A 16,983-nucleotide genomic window follows, 5' to 3' on the forward strand; every position below is an offset into this window, starting at 1 on the left:
GTAACTATGACAGGTTTGATTCTCTGTGACCCCAAAGCTAATGCACAGGTTAGACAGCAGTTCTGCATCACCTGTGAATTAAAAAGATGTAGTGGACCGTGGCAAGCTGTTCATTACAGCAAAACAAAGTCTGTGTGGTTGAGAGGGCATAGTCTCAAATGGTGATAATTATTCTGAGAGATCCATTTAGGTGCCTGATCCAAGTTTGCTGTACAAGGCTGTGAAACCTATGAAATAAATATGCATTTGCATCTACACTGTGATTTTTCTGCAGGACTTAGAAATGTAATAAATACAGACTTACGCATATCTTTATTTTTAATGTGAACTCTGGGCACATCAAAGGAGGAGGATGATACAAGGATTTGAATGTATAATTCATATACTGTGTTTTCATTTTCATTTCAGTCAAAGGGTTTCTATCAGATCTAGTCATTACTGTGACAGTATTTACGTTACCGTGGCTTCATTCAAACACTCCCGTTGAATAGTCACCTTTTGGCAGTAGCAAAATGAAGTTCAAAATCCTACACAAAACAGGATAATGGCAATCATGGGGCCTGCTTGGTGGGGGTGGTTGTTTTCACACTTGTTTGTTTTCAGTTTTTAAGAGCTTGAGGAAAAGACTTAATAGTAGAAACTCTCCTCTTTAGGTATGTGTCAGCCAGCAGCTCCACTGCTGTGCCCTGAAAAGTGGCCTTTTCAGTTCCAACCCCTTTGAGAGGGGGAGAGAAATTGCTTTTGTATTTGCTTGCTTCTCTGCTTTGTTTTTTTCCCCTCATAAAACAAGAAACAATGGAAGGAAATGTGTTGGAGGCATTCTTATACCAAAAAAAAAAAACCCTAGTATGCATTTTCTTTGTTTCTTTTATTGTATTGTTTCATTAACTTAGTCATGAAAAAAAAAAAATAAATCCTTTTTGAATGTTTTCATATAATATTCTGACAAATAGCTAGGAAAATGCTGTAAAACCAGAATGGCCTAATGACTTTCCAGTGCTACTATTTGTAGACTTGTTTGGAACTTCTTACTAGAGCGTATTAAAAAGGCTTTCTCACTACTAAGTGTATAATGTAAACAAACATTTTCTGTATTCTTTACTTGGGTGGGATTTTTTTCTGGTTTTGTTCTTAAGTATATCTTTTGAAGTATTTGGAATAGAAAATGCTCTGGTTTCAGGTGTGTGAGCCAGCTAAGCTGACTTCGCATGTTGACCAACTGGCGCAGTAATAGGTCAACTGTGGGTAGGACAAACAACGTGTAAAACCCATCTTGGAAGAAGCTATCTTCAGAAAAGACTGTGATCCCTCTGTCCTGAACTCCTGGAACACTAGGTGCTGTAAAGAGGATACAAGAATTGAGTAAAGGGACAGAAAATCAAATTCAGACACCTACAGCTTGATAAAATGGAGGACATCAGAGGAAGGAGGAAGAGATGTCCTGAAAGGTCCTGGCAAGATTCTTAACCATACTGTGGTTGGCAAGATCAAAATCAGCAGCGTGATTTTGAGAGGGGGGGATGCTCGCATTTTGTATGAAAAGTGGGGCCATTCACGAGAAGTATTATATATTTATTCAAGAGAATGGCATACAAGAACTCTAAGAATAGCGCTTGCTGTTGGTTGAGACCAAAATGAGAATGCATCATGACCATAACCCTTTAGGCTGTGGTTGTGGGCTGAAAATACAGTTTTGGAAAGACTATAAAGAGAAAACAATCATTAGTAAAGGACACCATCACTGGGAAAAAAGGACAGAGTTGATGGATTTTATTGTAAGATAGTAAACCATTCAGACCAGAAAGGCTGTGAAGGCAAGGACAGAAAAAATGAACTTGTTGGAGATCCTAGGGATGCCAGGAATTCATCAGCCATGCCAACTAGCTAGGGGAAGGCTGTTGTGTACAGGGATCTGGAAGAATTACCCACGGTTTTCTCTACCTGCAGCTTAAAGCAGCTTGAAGAAAGAAATGCAGGTCTTGTAATCCTTGGCTTTAATTATTTATTTTTTTAAGGTTAATTTCTATTTCTGTGTGTTTAAGTTTGTAACTTCTGTGTCAGGTAAGAGGTATCTGATAGTTAAGTCTTTAGATTATGTCCAAAACTGACTTTAGCTAAAGTTTAATTGCATACAGTGAGCAGCTGCTTCTGAAAGGAATTGCTGGGGGGGAACCACTGCAGACACTGTATGATAAGCTCTTGCCACTGGGAGCAAGAGTGGATCCTCGTTGAAGTGCATCACTCTGGTTTCTTAGAGAGCAAAGAAAATACTTCACCGCAGAGTGCACTGTGCAGGCTCTGACATGCAGCTAGATACAAATTATGAACAATGTGCTCTTGGTGGTGTGGAATAGTGTTCTGTTGGTTGTTCATTTATGGCTTTTTTTTTCCTGTGGGAAAGGGGGATGGGGAAAGAATTGTTGCATATGCAAAATGCTTGAAGTGTTTTGGTTTCAGGAAGATGAAGGGTAGTGCTTGCTGTGCATCAAGTACCCAAGATGAAAGGAGGGTGCTGAACTTTGTAATTATCCCTCAGTCTATACCATGAAGACTGAAAACATTGCATGTTAGAACTTGTAGGGCTTTAATGAATTTCAAGTTGCAGTTTCTTTTCTGTTTCCATTCCTGGAAGGTACAGCCAGTGGACCGAGAAGAATACTGAAATACAGAAGTCTGAAGTTGCACAAGGTGTATTAATGCAGCCTCCTATGTCCAGTTCATTTCTAGTACAAGTATATTTAGGCATACATGTTTTGTATTTGGGTTGCCAAAAGTTCTGATGTATTGTCTCAGGGGTAGAGCATAGTTTAAGCTAATGTTTAAGCTAATAACCATCAAAAAGCTTACATTTTATAGCTATAACATAATTTGGTCACTTTAAACATATGCTTGAATGTATTCTTTTTTCCTCTTGTTTAGATTTCTAAAGTGTACGTTTCTAAATCAGACTAAGATGTGATATTTCCTAATAATAACTACATAATAATGTGGCTGCCCCATCCCTGGCAGTGTTCAAGGCCAGGTTGGACACAGGGGCTTGGAGCAAGCTGCTCTAGTGGAAGGGGTCCCTGCCCATGGCAGGGGCCTGGAACTGGATGAGCTTTAAGGTCCCTTCCAACACAAACCAGTCTGAGATCCTGTGATAAGCCTGAATTGATCAGGAAGCCGTGTATGCTCTTGGGATACTCAGCTGTGCCATTTCATGTATGTAATGTCTCATTTTCAGCCCTTTCCTCTGCCTGTGGAATTTTACTCTTCGCTTACTCTTCACCATATTTGGAGCACTTATAAGATAGTGAATACTGTGGTTTGCAAAACAAAACTGTTCCAGGTTTTTCTAAGCAGAGTGTTTTGGTACCCATGTATGTAAATTTATCTCAGTTTTGTGTAGAAAATAGTATGTGTGGGGGTTGTTTGTTTGTTTGTTTTGTCTCTCTTAATGACGTTGCCCTTTTTGAGGCAAACCTTGTTAGATCTAGCTGGCAAGAAACTTCTAAGAACCCCCTAAGGATATATTGGATACATTGCAAGTTTATTTAGAAGATAAAACAGTAGTTATCTGTTTGAATTACGTATGTTAGTTCTAAGATGCAAAGCCACTACCAGCTTCAGGACGTGAACATGATTTTGGAACCCTTCCCATGGAAGTTAAATGTCAGGTACCAGGTCTTACTGTTGTATGAAGGAAATGCAGAACTCCCTGTTCAGTAGGGTTGCTTGAATGTGCAGTGTGGAACTGTGCAAAATCAGTCAGTGGGAACTTGTGAGCGGTTAACACACAGGGCTTTTCTCCCTATTCTTCCTATTGTGTAAGAAAATAATAGTTGTACTTTGAAGAAAACAAGTGTGGGAATTCTCTTATGCTGAGTAGACATAATTTGTATCTGGAATTTAAGAACCTCTGCAAAGAAGCATGTATTTGCAGATAGACTGTCAAGGTTTGTCCAGACCAGGTTGGTTTTTACAGCTGGTTTATCTTCCTGGTTTATGACTGCTGCATTTAGGTTTGCCCTACCCAGGTGTGCGACCGAACAGGAGAGAAGTGAAAACAAATTCCCAATTCCCAGCTTGGCTTGGTTATCAGATTCTTGTCATGACAGTCATTTTAGGTATTGGCTTTCATGGCTTTCAGTATTTCATGATTCCTCCTCTTCAGAGTTTCACTGCTTTGGGTACTCATAGTCTGTGTAGTTGGAATGTTTTTCCATGAAGATGTGTATTCCTCTGAAGTAAGAGTATGATGTATCATGGTTTAGCAGTTGGTACTGACATTTAACGCAACTTCTTTTACACAGTATCACAAAGCTTGTTTTCTTTAACATGCACTTGTTAGCTTTTGCATTGACTTGCTCCTGTTGTTTCGTGTTCTCCTGTCCACTCTACATTTATTAAAGTACTACTGCCTTGTTCTTTATAAACCTTAGTAAGATTTGACACACAATGCTGTGCCCCATCCCTGGCAGTGTTCAAGGCCAGGTTGGACGGGGCTTGGATCAACCTGCTCTAGTGGAAGATGTGCCTGCCCATGGCAGGGGGTTGGAACTGGATCAGCTTTAAGGTCCCTTCCAACCCAAACCATTCTAAGATTCTGTTGGTGTGACTGCTCTGATCATTAGATGAAGTATAAGCTGTGTTATAAAACTGTCTGTTCTTCTGGAAATAAAATAATAGCGTTTAAAACATTTACAAGTAACTCTCCTCAATGCAGGATGTTTGCATAGTGGTTTAATAGATGGGAACCTCAGTTTCAGTTTTGCTGTGTGTATCTTTATGTTGAAAGCCTCCTAAAAAAGACCTAAGCTTTAGATAGGAGAGAATATAATAGTCATTCTCTGTCTTCACTTTCATCCCTTGCTAACAATGCTGTAATTCCTGAATGACCTTGTAGGTGCTGCTGCTAGTGTGTGATGGGCACAGGCTGGGAATCTCCACAATCGCTGGGGCCCTCCATGGCTGCCTGTCATAGAACCATAGAATACTTAGGGTTGGAAACGACCTGAAGATCATCCAGTTCCAACCCCCCTGCCATGGGCAGGGACACCTCACACTAAACCATCTCACCCAAGGCTCTGTCCAACCTGGCCTTGAACACTGCCAGGGATGGAGCATTCACAACCTCCCTGGGCAACCCATTCCAGTGCCTCAGCACCCTCACAGTAAAGAACTTCTTCCTTATATCCAATCTAAACTTCCCCTGTTTAAGTTTGAACCCATCACCCCTTGTCCTGTCACTACAGTCCCTAATGAAGAGTCCCTCCCCAGCATCCCTATAGGCCCCCTTCAGATACTGGAAGGCTGCTATGAGGTCTCCACGCAGCCTTCTCTTCTCCAGGCTGAACAGCCCCAACTTTCTCAGCCTGTCCTGGCTGTCAAGGCCACATGCAGGGAGCTGCTTTCTTCCCCTTGTGTTCAACAACCAGAAATGGCAGTGCCGTGGGAGCTGCAGTTTGTGTTGTGTGGGGTGTTAGGGTGATGCAAGCACTGCCCCTTAAAAGTGAAAGGCAAAAGGGCTCTCTGAGTACTACGGGAATTCTGGAATAGCCAGCCTGGAAGCAGAGGAGCTGGGTGTGCTCCTGGTGTGTCTGTTCAGTGGATAAAGGAGGCACTTTCAGGGCTGCTGGTTGGCTTTTTTCATTTTTGCCTTTGAATCACCTCGTGGTGTATTTTTAAAGGTATTTCTTGTGCTGCTTTGCCAGAGGTGTGTTTGTAAGTACTACAAACTATGGGCTTTGCTTTCAACAGTGGGAGTGGGCTGGACAAAGAGGGGTTATTGGCCTCAACTTCTGATTTCTTGCTTTCTGCCAGCTTGAATCATACCATAAACTCTATTTAAAGATTTTGGGGTTTGTATTTATTTTCCACATCCTTGACCCGCACTGGTGAGCTGGACTTGTTTGCCTTGGCAAGCTCCAAGCTGCTCATCTAGGGCAGGATGAAAACTTTTTTTTCCCCTTTTGTAAACAAACTGTTCCTTCAGTATTTTCCATGAGGATTTACACCATTTTGCAACGCTTCTAGGAACTGAGAAAATGTAACCATTCCGAGTTTTCCTCTTGCACAGCGTGTAGGACTGCACAGACATGTTTTACTTGAGATGTTCTCCCAGGTTGGATCTGAGGAGCTTTTTCCCGGAATGTTTTCAAATTCCAGAAATACATGTTGTCTGAAGGGGTTTATTAAAGCTATAGGTCAATAGTCCTTGTTGCCTGTCTAGAAATGGGGTTGTTTGTGCTTATTTGTCTAACCAGTGCAAGTGTGAGCGCTGCTGCAGTGTATGAGACGTGTAAAGTACTGCTTTGTGCCCAGAAGCATTTACAGTTGAAATAACCATTCACATTCTGTATTTCTTTGGATATGTTTTAGTGGTCAGGATGTGAAAAGAGAGGATAACTTAGTAGGCCATTCAATGCCAACACACAGATTATGTTCTGGAACAAATGAACTCAGTGTCGTTCCCCACAGGGACAAAGGACCGATGCCATCCCTGGCACTTCAGGAACAAACGCTGAAGTGTATGTTAAAAGATACCCCCAAATGAATGGTGTGTAGGTTGTTCACAAAAAAACACTGAATTTTATCTACAGCTCCACTGGTGCTAGTCAACAGTCCATGAAACGTTATTCATGCTTCCTTTGAAATAGTAATACTAATTTTCTAAAAGGGTATTTATAGCTTATTGAAACTCCAGAAATGAAAATGACAGTTCCTTTTTTGTTGCAGATCTGGGATATGAGTGATGATGAAACAGTCTGAGAATCAGCTGAATAAAATGGAAGATGACCTGCTTTGGACTGGAGCCTGCCTTTTATCTGTTACTTGACAAGCTAATGATTGCTTAACCATTCTGATGGCTACAGATAACAAACATCCACATTTTGACATTAATTCCTTCACCTTCAAAGCAGTCTGTTATGGATCTAAGTCTCCCCAGTTTTATTATGTAAATAACTAAAGCAATGTGGTTATGTTTAAACCTCATTGTCTTTTTTTTGTCTTTTTTTTTTTTTCTTTTTAGCTTCTAAATACAGCTTACATATAAAATATGCTGCTTAAGCAAACTTTGGTGTTCTGCTTGTCCCAGTTTTTAGTTTTTGCTTCTCAATGGACATGTCCATGCAGCATGTCTAAATGTCTTTTCATCTTTCCCAGACTTGTGCCCTTTTAGTTGGAATTTATTGTTAAGAGATTAAGAATATTCTGCTATTTGGAGTTAAACTGCATCTTTAAGGACAGGAGGAGTAGGTGAGAGCCTCCACCTAAGACCTATACGACATTGCTTGCTGTTTCAAAGTACATATTTACAGTGCAATTGATTGTTCTTACCTTTGTCAATGGAGGTGTTATTCTCTGTAGAGATCTCACAATTTCATGCTATGGAGGTGTTATTCTCTGTAGAGATCTCACAACTTCATGCTATGGAAACAATGTGGTTTGACTTATTTTCAGACAGGAAAGACCAAAATGCATTGGTACCGTGATCAGGCTCCCCTAAAGTTTAGAGAGGAGGCTCAGTTACATAGCAAAAATTGCTTTGGGGGATAGATCATTGATTCAGTCAAAACTCATAGAGAAATAAGAACTGAAATAAGAAATTGGTTCTTTGACTTTGCTGTTCTTGGATGCCACCGTTCAGCGCTTCACAGGTGTTACAATAGAGCAATTCTGATGTCCTTTTTGATTGGATTTGAAGTTTTTCAGTTTTTGCAGCAGCAGGAATGGCTTCAGGGGTTATGGCTGAGCACAAACTGTACTTTGAGAATCCTTGTGTTGAAAAGGTAACTTGAGAAAAAAGGATGTGTGAAATACCCAAATGCATTATGACAAAATTGAAAGTGAATCTCTTGGGTTTTGTCTTGGAGTTTGTTTTAAAGGGTATTTGAAATCCCTTTTATAGCTTTCTGTTGTGGGCTTTCTGGGCTAACTCACTCAGAAAAAATGCAAACTACTGTATCTGCCAAGCAGTCTTTATTTCCTGTATATGTTATGAAAATTAGTTGGTCAGTCCAATTATTTGTAGTACCTTCCTTAACATAAGCTCTGAATATTTGGTGGAGATAATGTCACAGCTTCTCTCTTTGCCGCATCAGAAGAAGTCCTGTCAGGTCACGTTTGCCTGAAACAAGGATATCTGCAACTCCCATGTTCCAGTCATGAAAGAAGATTTATTGAAACATGCTGAGGTTTGCATCAAGTATCTAAAATAGCTATTATTTATATTTATTTTAACTATCATATTCATTCTGTTTATGTGATTTCTTAAGAAGCCTTAAGGGAATGTCATGTTTAACTAACTTCATTGTAATATAAAAATAGATACTAATGAAATATATTTTTTGAAAGATTAATAATCAAAGGAAACTGTTCATTTGGTGGTCAGGCAGTGGACAATAAGATTGATGACGTGCTATGACCATTTGAAAGCAGTTTGTTAATGTACATAATTAGTTATGAGCTCAAATGACTTCCATTTTGTTAGCCATGCCATAGTCCAGCAGGAATCATGAATCAGTACTGGGTAGCTGAAAGGGAATGATGTGTATTTTTATCTCTTGGAGTTGCTGGCCATAACACGTGAAAATGTCTTTGCAGTTTCTGGTTATCTAAAAGTTAAAATCGAGACATCTTTTTGAAAACTGATGAACAATAATTTCTTAAGCAGCCGAAACTGTGCTTGTCAGGTTGAAGTCACCCTGTAGCTTTACGTTGAAAGTATCTAACTGCACAAGGATACAAGATTGAAAGGTTCGAAACTCAGGGTTAATGTAATGTTTCCTTACCTCTGTAATTTCAGTAACACAACTCTCTCAGGCTGAGCAGTTTCCTGTACATATGCTTCCCAGATGTCTCTGATGCTCAGAAACACTTCAGTTGGACTTGGAATAACTTCCGTTGTCTAACTGTAATGTTGTTTTCTTTCTCCTTGCAGACCAGAATTGTTCTTTCTTTGCTTTTAAGCAATTTCTAGGCATTTACTGAGTGAGAGATCATGAGAATCCATTGAAATGAATGAATGCACGTTCAGATACTATTAACGGATAAAAATATTTATTTACTGGCTTGTGTGCACTAAGGCAGGATATCAGCACAGTCCGCAGCTCCAGTTATTGCTGTTCAATGGGAGAAGCTAATCTTTACTTCTCTTCATGAAAGAAGCAGGACTTAAATTTGATTTGTGCTGCCATGCCCTCCTAGGCATCAGTGAAGAGCCCAAGCTCTAACTTCCATTGTAGAACCCAAATAAACCTAATGTGTTGGGAAGAGGGAAATGAACAGCCTCAGAGGAACCTACTCATCTTCCTCAGCTATCCAACACAAGTGCAATGGCCCTGTATGGCTGTGTGGGTGGGACTGTAGCTCACAGAAGGCAGCTCTAACACCTGCATGTCACATCTGAGGGCATTTAATAATCTTGGAAGATCACAGATCTTAACAGAGAGCTGTTGACATCATTTTTGTGCTCAGTGTTACAGAAACTCATGGAATGATAGCCTCTGCTCTGCTTTCACACTTCTACTAACTAGAATATTTCTTCATGTCATCCCTCCCTTCACTGTGTCTGCTGGCTGGGGACCAAAATTTGTTATGGAATAGCACTGCAGTCAGGAGAGTGAAGAACCTGAGATTTTGTGTGAGCGTTTTCTTATTTAAAGCCCTCACTTGCTCTCATCCATGCTTTCACAGTCTGCTGTGGTCTTCTTCCCTAGTGTCATGGACTGTCGGTAGGGATTAAATTTCACTTAGGGCATGCCCTTTCTGTTGTGTAAACTGGCATGGTGCCATTAAAGGCGGCAGAATCGTAGCCAGTAGGTGATTTAGCCCACATGAGACTATTGCATGGAGCATGGGGCTAGTTTGAGTCTTAAGCCTTCAGTGCTGGGCTTTATAAGGGAGAAAGGGCACAAATTTGAAAATCACACTTACATCCATGAAATTGCACTTGGATGGCCGAGACAGGTTGGTTGAGAAAATCACTGAGGAATGGAACCATAGGATCTATATTCCAAGGAAGCTGATAAGTCCCAAGATCTAAAGGGAGATGGTGCTTCAGCAGAAGTCAATGGCACAGTAGTTAGTTTGGCACATCGAAGGAAACTGTAGTGATTGCTCCAGCCCTTAAAATCATTAAGCTTGAGCCTGGAAAAATACTTTTCCTTTCCCTGTGTTCTGTATGGCTTTGGTATCGTGTCCTGTGACATAAGCTAAAATTCTTTTTTGTCATCTTTGCTATTCTTACTTCACTTCCCATCTAATGTTCTTTCTAATTCTGTTTCTTTGTATAAGATTTGGCTTCTCACCTTAAATATGTACAAGAGAAGTATTATCAAAATTGAGTATTTTTTTATACATAAGCGTTTTCTTTTAGTTTCTCACCTGTGCTCTCATAGAAAAGTCTTACGAAATGGGTTTTATGTATTTCTGAACTTTACGTTGTGCATGTAGAATAATCATATCATAGCACTTGTTTCTCCCTCTTACTGAACAAATTCCTTCTAAATGCATGTTAACTAGTCTAATTGGAATTGCTAATAGAATCATTTAGGTAGGAAAAGATCCTTAGGATTAACCCAGCACTGCCGAGTCCACCAGTAGCTGCTTCATCATTGCATACTGTGGGACAGTGTTGGGCCATGAAGAGCTCACCCAGCTCCCAACTTTCCTTTGAGTTTTCTTCCTCTTTTTCCAGCCAAATCATAAAACCAGTGAGATTGCCAAGATGTGACTGAGAATAGACTTTGGTATGTAGGATTCTCATTAATGCCAGTAATGTGTGAAAAGATCACTAAGTTTCTGTTGCCAGCTTTCCTGCTGCTGATCAACAACTCTGCCTTACCAGAATCATTAAGAGCCATGACAGAAGCCATGAGGATGTATTTATATACTTTCTTTTCAGAGTAAAATCATATCTTTAGAGTTCAAGGAGAATTTTGACTCTCTGTTCTTATGGGAATAGGAAGGATAGCTAACATTCCTGTAAAAAATGAGTATGTTGCAAGCTAACACATAGCCAGCCTTCCCTGTCACTGTGCCAACCGTGAGAGGCCAGCAGTGCAAATAGCCATTCCTGTGCTGCGGACCCCATGGATCTGGGGTTGGCTGTGCTGGGACTTTGCATTAAGAGTACACAAAAGCTGAAGAGAGCATGGGCAGCTAGATGGGCATTTTTCCTTGCTACTTTTCCCAATTTTTTTAATACTAATGTAATACTTTCCTTAGAAGCAAATGAGCATTTATACTCCAAAGAGAGCCTTTAAAGAAGTATTTGTAATATGATAAACTGTAGCAGACTTCCTAAGAAACACAGTGTGGATGATGTCCCGAGCCTCTTAGCATTTTTTTTTCCTGAATCTTTTGACATGGTTTTATTAACTCCTTTTCTTCTTTTTCTTTTTTTCTTTTTTTAATTTTCAGTGCAGATGTTGTACTCATGCACATCCTGCCAAAATGGAGCTTTCCATCATGAGAATCTTGGGCACCTTCTGTCTTTTAGAGCACCTGGACTCACTGTTTTTAAAGACAGAAGTAACCACATTAGAAGGACTTGGGACTGTCACAGCAGTGTAAATTCCTAACTTACAAACCCCTACCTACCTGTCCCATGTCAGCTCCAGCTCTCTTTCCCTTTTGCAGCTGCCTGGACCTTCTCCAGAAACCTAACAGTGGTTAAAAATACTGTGGCCACACACAGGTTATACACACACACACATATATATATATATATATATATATATGGGTTGCAGTTAGTATACCCTCTCTATTACCACCTCAGCTATCCAGTGTAAGTATTTCTAAATCAGTTAATCTTGTCTGTGCAACACTTGACAGGTTTTGCAGTAAAACCCCCTAACAATTTGTTGATAGTGTTTTCTCATTTTATTGATACCCTTCTGTTCCCTCCTGCTGATAACAGTGGCTCTTCTTAGTGAGCAGTGATTGACAGACAGGACAGAGCAGAGGACTCCGTGCTTTATATTTAATTCCCCAACCGAAAAATGTCTGGAAACTGGATCTATGGTTTTCATTCTCAGTTATCCTGGGTCAAAGAAACTGGTCTGCGCTCTGGCCCATTGTTCTGTTGATGTATTCTTGGCTATTGTTGTTGCATAAAGTTAACCAGAATAGGCTATGGCTTGTGCCAGGTTGTAGCCACTTTTCTCATAAGTACAGTAGCTGAGACTTGGTGACTCCTGTTCTTCCACCAGCCAGTCCACTGGGGTTTCATCCAGGTTGTAGTGAAGTCTTTGGAGTGAGTCACTTGAGGATTATATTAACCTGGCCAAGGAAACTGGCACTGCGGGAGGGAAACTGAACCTACTCCCAAAAGAATTAATAGCGTTAAGCTCGAGTAGCAATGATGTTAAGCACCTTAAGGTATTCTGTATCTTAGGGCGGCAGTATTTTCACCTAATTTCCCAGTACAGGTGATCTCACCCAGGATAAGGATGCAGGTGAGTACTCCAGCCGCATGTAATTTCAAGTTCCAGCTGTTGCCCTCAATACCTGACAACATTATCTGCCTGTTGCAACTTCACCGTAGCATTTTTTCCTAATGTGGTGGCATTATTTAGGACAGTCTGAAGAGATCCTCAGAACCCCTCAGCTGTTTGTTGGAACTTTGCAAATGAAATAGCATGGTTTCATTCTGTTTAATCAGGCCAGGGCTCCCTTGCCACTGTAGCTCCTTGCCAATGCTGCCTTGGACTTGGGGATAAAAAGGGACAATCAGGAGTCCTAAAAACAAGTGTGTTATGTTTCCTGACTGGCGTGGAGTACACACTGTCTTTCCATCTGCTGTAGCTGTCTAAATGCCTGTTTCCTCTCGATCTTTGAATAGATGTTTATATAGGACATTGACATAAAGTACAATGGACTTTGCCTCTGGAACTGAAGGTCATACGCACATGTGCATTTCATTGAAAATGCTGAAAAATTCAAATTCCTTCTTAACAACATGTTTTAGTGAGCTAACAGGAAAAGACAGCAGCATGCACAGTGTTGTACCGCTGCAAATCAAAAGCACGGGCTTTTTAACATCGCTCTTTGTAACTTCTCTCCTTTCCCATACAGTCACTTTCTGTTCTTACATTCTTTGGCTGTGGATGGCTGCTTCAGTAGTTCTTGAGTATCCAAAAATTTAGGCTTGTGTGTAACTTCAGCTTGCTTTTTTGGCACCAGGACATTTGATTTTTGCAAGATCTCAGCAGAGTGATTCATTGTTTGATTTGCTAGTGAACCACTACTGTGCACTGCGTAACTCACAAAGGAGAGGCATTAGTCTGGTTTCCTTCACACGGAGGAGGTCAGTAGTCTTTCCCTCAATTTCCCTTCTGGTCTCATGTGTGCCCCCTCCACAGAACTTGCAGTGGATGCCTCCTGCAAGGCAGCGCTGCAGGAGCTGCTGCCCTGGAAATGCAAGCTGGCATCTCATTTCTGCAGTGGTTTTACAACCAAAATCAAAACCAGTATGCACGAAGGAGCACTGCTCGGATTGTTCCACGTCCTGTCAGTGGGCTGGGAAGAAAGGCCAGGGCTGTGGAGGTTCCAGGCCTGCTCCACTCCACAGAGAGCCTTTGAGCTCCAGTTTTTGGCAGCTAGTGAATTGGTGTCCCTTCCCTCTGTGTTTTTCTCTCCCTATGAATATCTCCTTCCCACCGCGGTGCTCAGTGCCTCCCTGTAAAGGAGAGTTGCTGATGGACGTGCACATTAATTTATCTCCTTTCAGACTGGCGTAAGAGGCAGGGAGCTCTATAATGTAGGTGTGATTTTGCTGGCAGGTTTTGCTTTGTCTGTGAGTGTTTCCATTTCGTGCTTCCAGACTTTTTCCAGCCTTCCATACTTTTATACAGCGATGCCGTAGGTGTTCCCACTTCCTCAGGAACCTGTGACTCAGGCAGTGCAGAAATGAGATGACATCACCGGGTGTTCCAGTTGCCCTTTTCCTAAGCAGGGGCTGTTGGCTGTTCTTCTAGCACTTGCAGCTTTGTTTTTTCACGAGGGGGAAGTGAGGGGGTTTAATGACCTAAGGCAGCCTGGCCGTTGCGAGTAACCACACTGTGTGTGTTTTATCCCTTCAGATCACTGGAATCGCTGATGTTGACTTAAAGCAGGAGATCCACGTTTCTACACAAGCTATTTATGAATGAAAGATTTGTGATCAGGCCTTTGCAGAGGTTCTGTCGTTACAAAGCATTCTTAATTTGCTCCTGGTCTGGAGGAGGGACAGCATGGGGGAAGGAAAAGGTCTGAGCATAATTTTCCATTATTACTTTGGAAGTAATACAAAGAGAAGAAATGTGTTTTCCTGCTACTCGGCAGTTTTAATGGATCTCCCTCACTGCTCTCAGTAGAGTGTGTTTGCACCATAGCAGGTTCTTGGTAGATTTCAGTGTTTCCTTTCCTGCAGCTGATATTTGTCAATGATAATGCTGTATAAACACAGGGGCGAAAGAGGAGGAGCCAGACTGAAGTTGGCTCCTCTGCAGTGCCTCCAAAGGCAGCAGGAGCAGGGGTTGGGGCAGGGAGGCATGGGAGGGGGGCAAGCAGTGGCTGCAGCTGCCTTTCTTCCATGGACAACCCCCAGTGATGTCACTGCAGGAGCTGGCTGTTAAACTGCTGCTAATTCCTGCTCAGGAATCCTTGCCATCAGCGGAATGTGACAAGTTGGGTGTCTGTCCAGGTCATTTATTCATAGCGTTCACAGATAGGCTATCAGAGTATTACAGTGAGGTAGTATTGTCATGGGCAGAGGAGTGCTGCCCTTTTGTTTGAATAGGAGCAGTTTTGGATCTATAGAAATTAGTGTAGCAGAGATTTTAGGTACGTCTTTTGGTTGTGCTTGGATTGCAGGGTTCTCACGCAGCAGGCAGTGCCATTGGGGTTCTACTTGAAAGGAAAACTCAAGGTCCGTGTGTTCTGGGAGGTGGTATCAGTAATGGTCTGTCTCCCATGTAAGGTTCTTGTTCAGCTTCCTTTGGTTCCTTTCTTTTCTACATTACCTTTGTGCAGGGGTCGTGCATGCTTCTGTTGGAAAAACTCAGACTGTGACAGTGGCTGTTAGAGCCATAGCTGTGTGTTGTTACTGGTACTGAGTACCAGTATGCTTTGAGACGGTTACTGGGTCACACAAACCTAAAGACAATTTTCCACTAATTGAACTAATTAACTAATTAAAAGCTTACTCTTGTATGTTGCTTGTGTGCAGTTAGGAATGAGTGAGCTATACCTGATCTGCCCCCGAGCCCTGCAGGCAGCAGCTGATGGTGCAGTACCTAGCTAAATCATGCTCACCCACTGCCTGACACTGTGTCACTGGTGCTCTCAGCAGTCCTGGGTAAGGCATTTCCATTACTTGCTAACTGCATTTCATTGGAGTTCACTAGTACTGACACTACAAACTTGACATAGGCTTCTTTGTTAACCACACTCTGGTTTGACAGGGAGAAACAGGGAGCAAGTCAGCTAGTGTGTGTGCAACGCTCCCCTTTTGCTGCAGATACTCTCATTTCGTTTCCAGCACTTATAGTTTCTGCCACTTAATTTAGCTTCCTGTTGTTAGTATGTGAAAATGTCATGAAGAGATTCTGGTAGATAACGTCAAAGATATGCAGTGCTTAAAAATCAGGTAGGAACAGCAAATAACATACCTGTTGGTCTGAGATATTGGAAAAGAATGTGGTTTAAATGTCACCTGAGTGTCGGGAGGGGGGCTGACATTCACGCCACAGGACATGCAGCAGAACATTGTTTCAGAGTATGACCAGATTACCTTTTAAAAATGCTGCTTATTTAGGGCAGCTTTGTCCTCTACGTAGTACTCATAGACATGGGAAGATGGATTGAGGCAGCACATACAGGCTGTACCACAGAGGTCCAGTGAGGCCAAAGAAAGTCACATCGTCTCCACCCCCCATCCTCTGTCTAAGCATGCTTTGGTGGAGCCTCTTCTGCTGAGTAAGTACATAGTACAGCAAGACCAACCTTGGCTGAGTCAGCTAGGCATTGACACAGGACACGTACAGAGATCATACAGGTATATCTCATCTCTAGCATTGTCTTTTAATACCTTTTAATCAGCTTGGACAGAAGTGAAATTCATTTGCCTTGATTTTTGGATGCTCTAAACCAGACTGATGATGTCTTAAACTGGGTTTTGGAATTCTAAAAGAAAAAAAGAATCTTGTCTTAAGCATGTATTTTAAAAACCTTATTTGTGTAGCAGAGGATTAAATAAATGTGTTAACTTTTAACTGCTTGCTGTTTCAGTTCTGCTCTTTCTTGCATGGATGTGCTGGATAATATGCTTACCAGGATAAAAGAGCTTTGTTATTCGCGTGGAAAAGAGACACAGAAAAGAAAGAAGTTAGTGGAGTGCACTTCTTAAAATGAGTCCCTGGTTTTGAGGCTTTTGTTGGTTGTTACCAGTCTGGCCGGGGGACACTTCACTGTTTGTCTCACAGCACGTGCATGCTGCTCCCTAAGGGACTCGGGTCCGCACTCAGCTTGGGTTGTTAGCACCACTGGAAATCAGGGTAGCAATATAGCAATCCACCACTATAGCAACATAGCAATCCACTCTGAGAGTGGCTAGAAATAATGTCAGTTGTGTTCTCCGAGGCCTGCGCTGCCATTTCACGTTTCTGTCCCCTAGAACTAAAGGCTTGGGTTCATTTGCAGGAGGAAGGTGTGCATTGACTTCAGTATTGGAACAGAAGAATGAAGAAGCAAGAAGCAAGTAAGAATTGGACTTGTTTGGTTTTTTTTAATGTTCTTAATTACCAAGCATTTCTGATTAGATCTCACCCTAGAGTGGAATTGTTCTCCAGGGGAGAAAAAACCCTTTCCTTGTCCATTTCCTGAGTGAAGTGCAGAGAACTGGTCCCGAACCAAGTACCAGGTGTAAATAAGTTGCCAGGACCTGCAGTTTGTTGGACTGCAGAGTGGTGTCAGTGATGTTTGTGTGGTTTACTGGACTTTCACACTTCAGTC

At 41.6% G+C, this 16,983-nt stretch overlaps 1 protein-coding gene across 2 annotated transcripts in view; it reads left to right on the plus strand.

The window, feature by feature from the left end:
- ATG7 (autophagy related 7) overlaps positions 1 to 7,058 on the plus strand; it is a 92,476-nt gene extending 85,418 nt beyond the window's left edge. For both annotated transcript variants that reach the window (XM_061472928.1, XM_061472926.1), the window contains one exon: positions 6,721 to 7,058. In XM_061472928.1, the coding sequence (XP_061328912.1) occupies positions 6,721 to 6,753 (33 nt within the window). In that variant the 3' untranslated portion in view covers positions 6,754 to 7,058. The remainder of the gene's footprint in view (positions 1 to 6,720) is intronic.
- Positions 7,059 to 16,983: the final 9,925 nt, after the last annotated feature.

The sequence above is a fragment of the Pezoporus flaviventris genome, unplaced genomic scaffold (assembly GCF_033815535.1).
Source record: "Pezoporus flaviventris isolate CSIRO_AGI_PZ_B2104156 unplaced genomic scaffold, CSIRO_AGI_Pfla_v1 ptg000073l, whole genome shotgun sequence".
In the NCBI taxonomy this organism is placed as follows: Eukaryota; Metazoa; Chordata; class Aves; order Psittaciformes; family Psittacidae; genus Pezoporus; species Pezoporus flaviventris.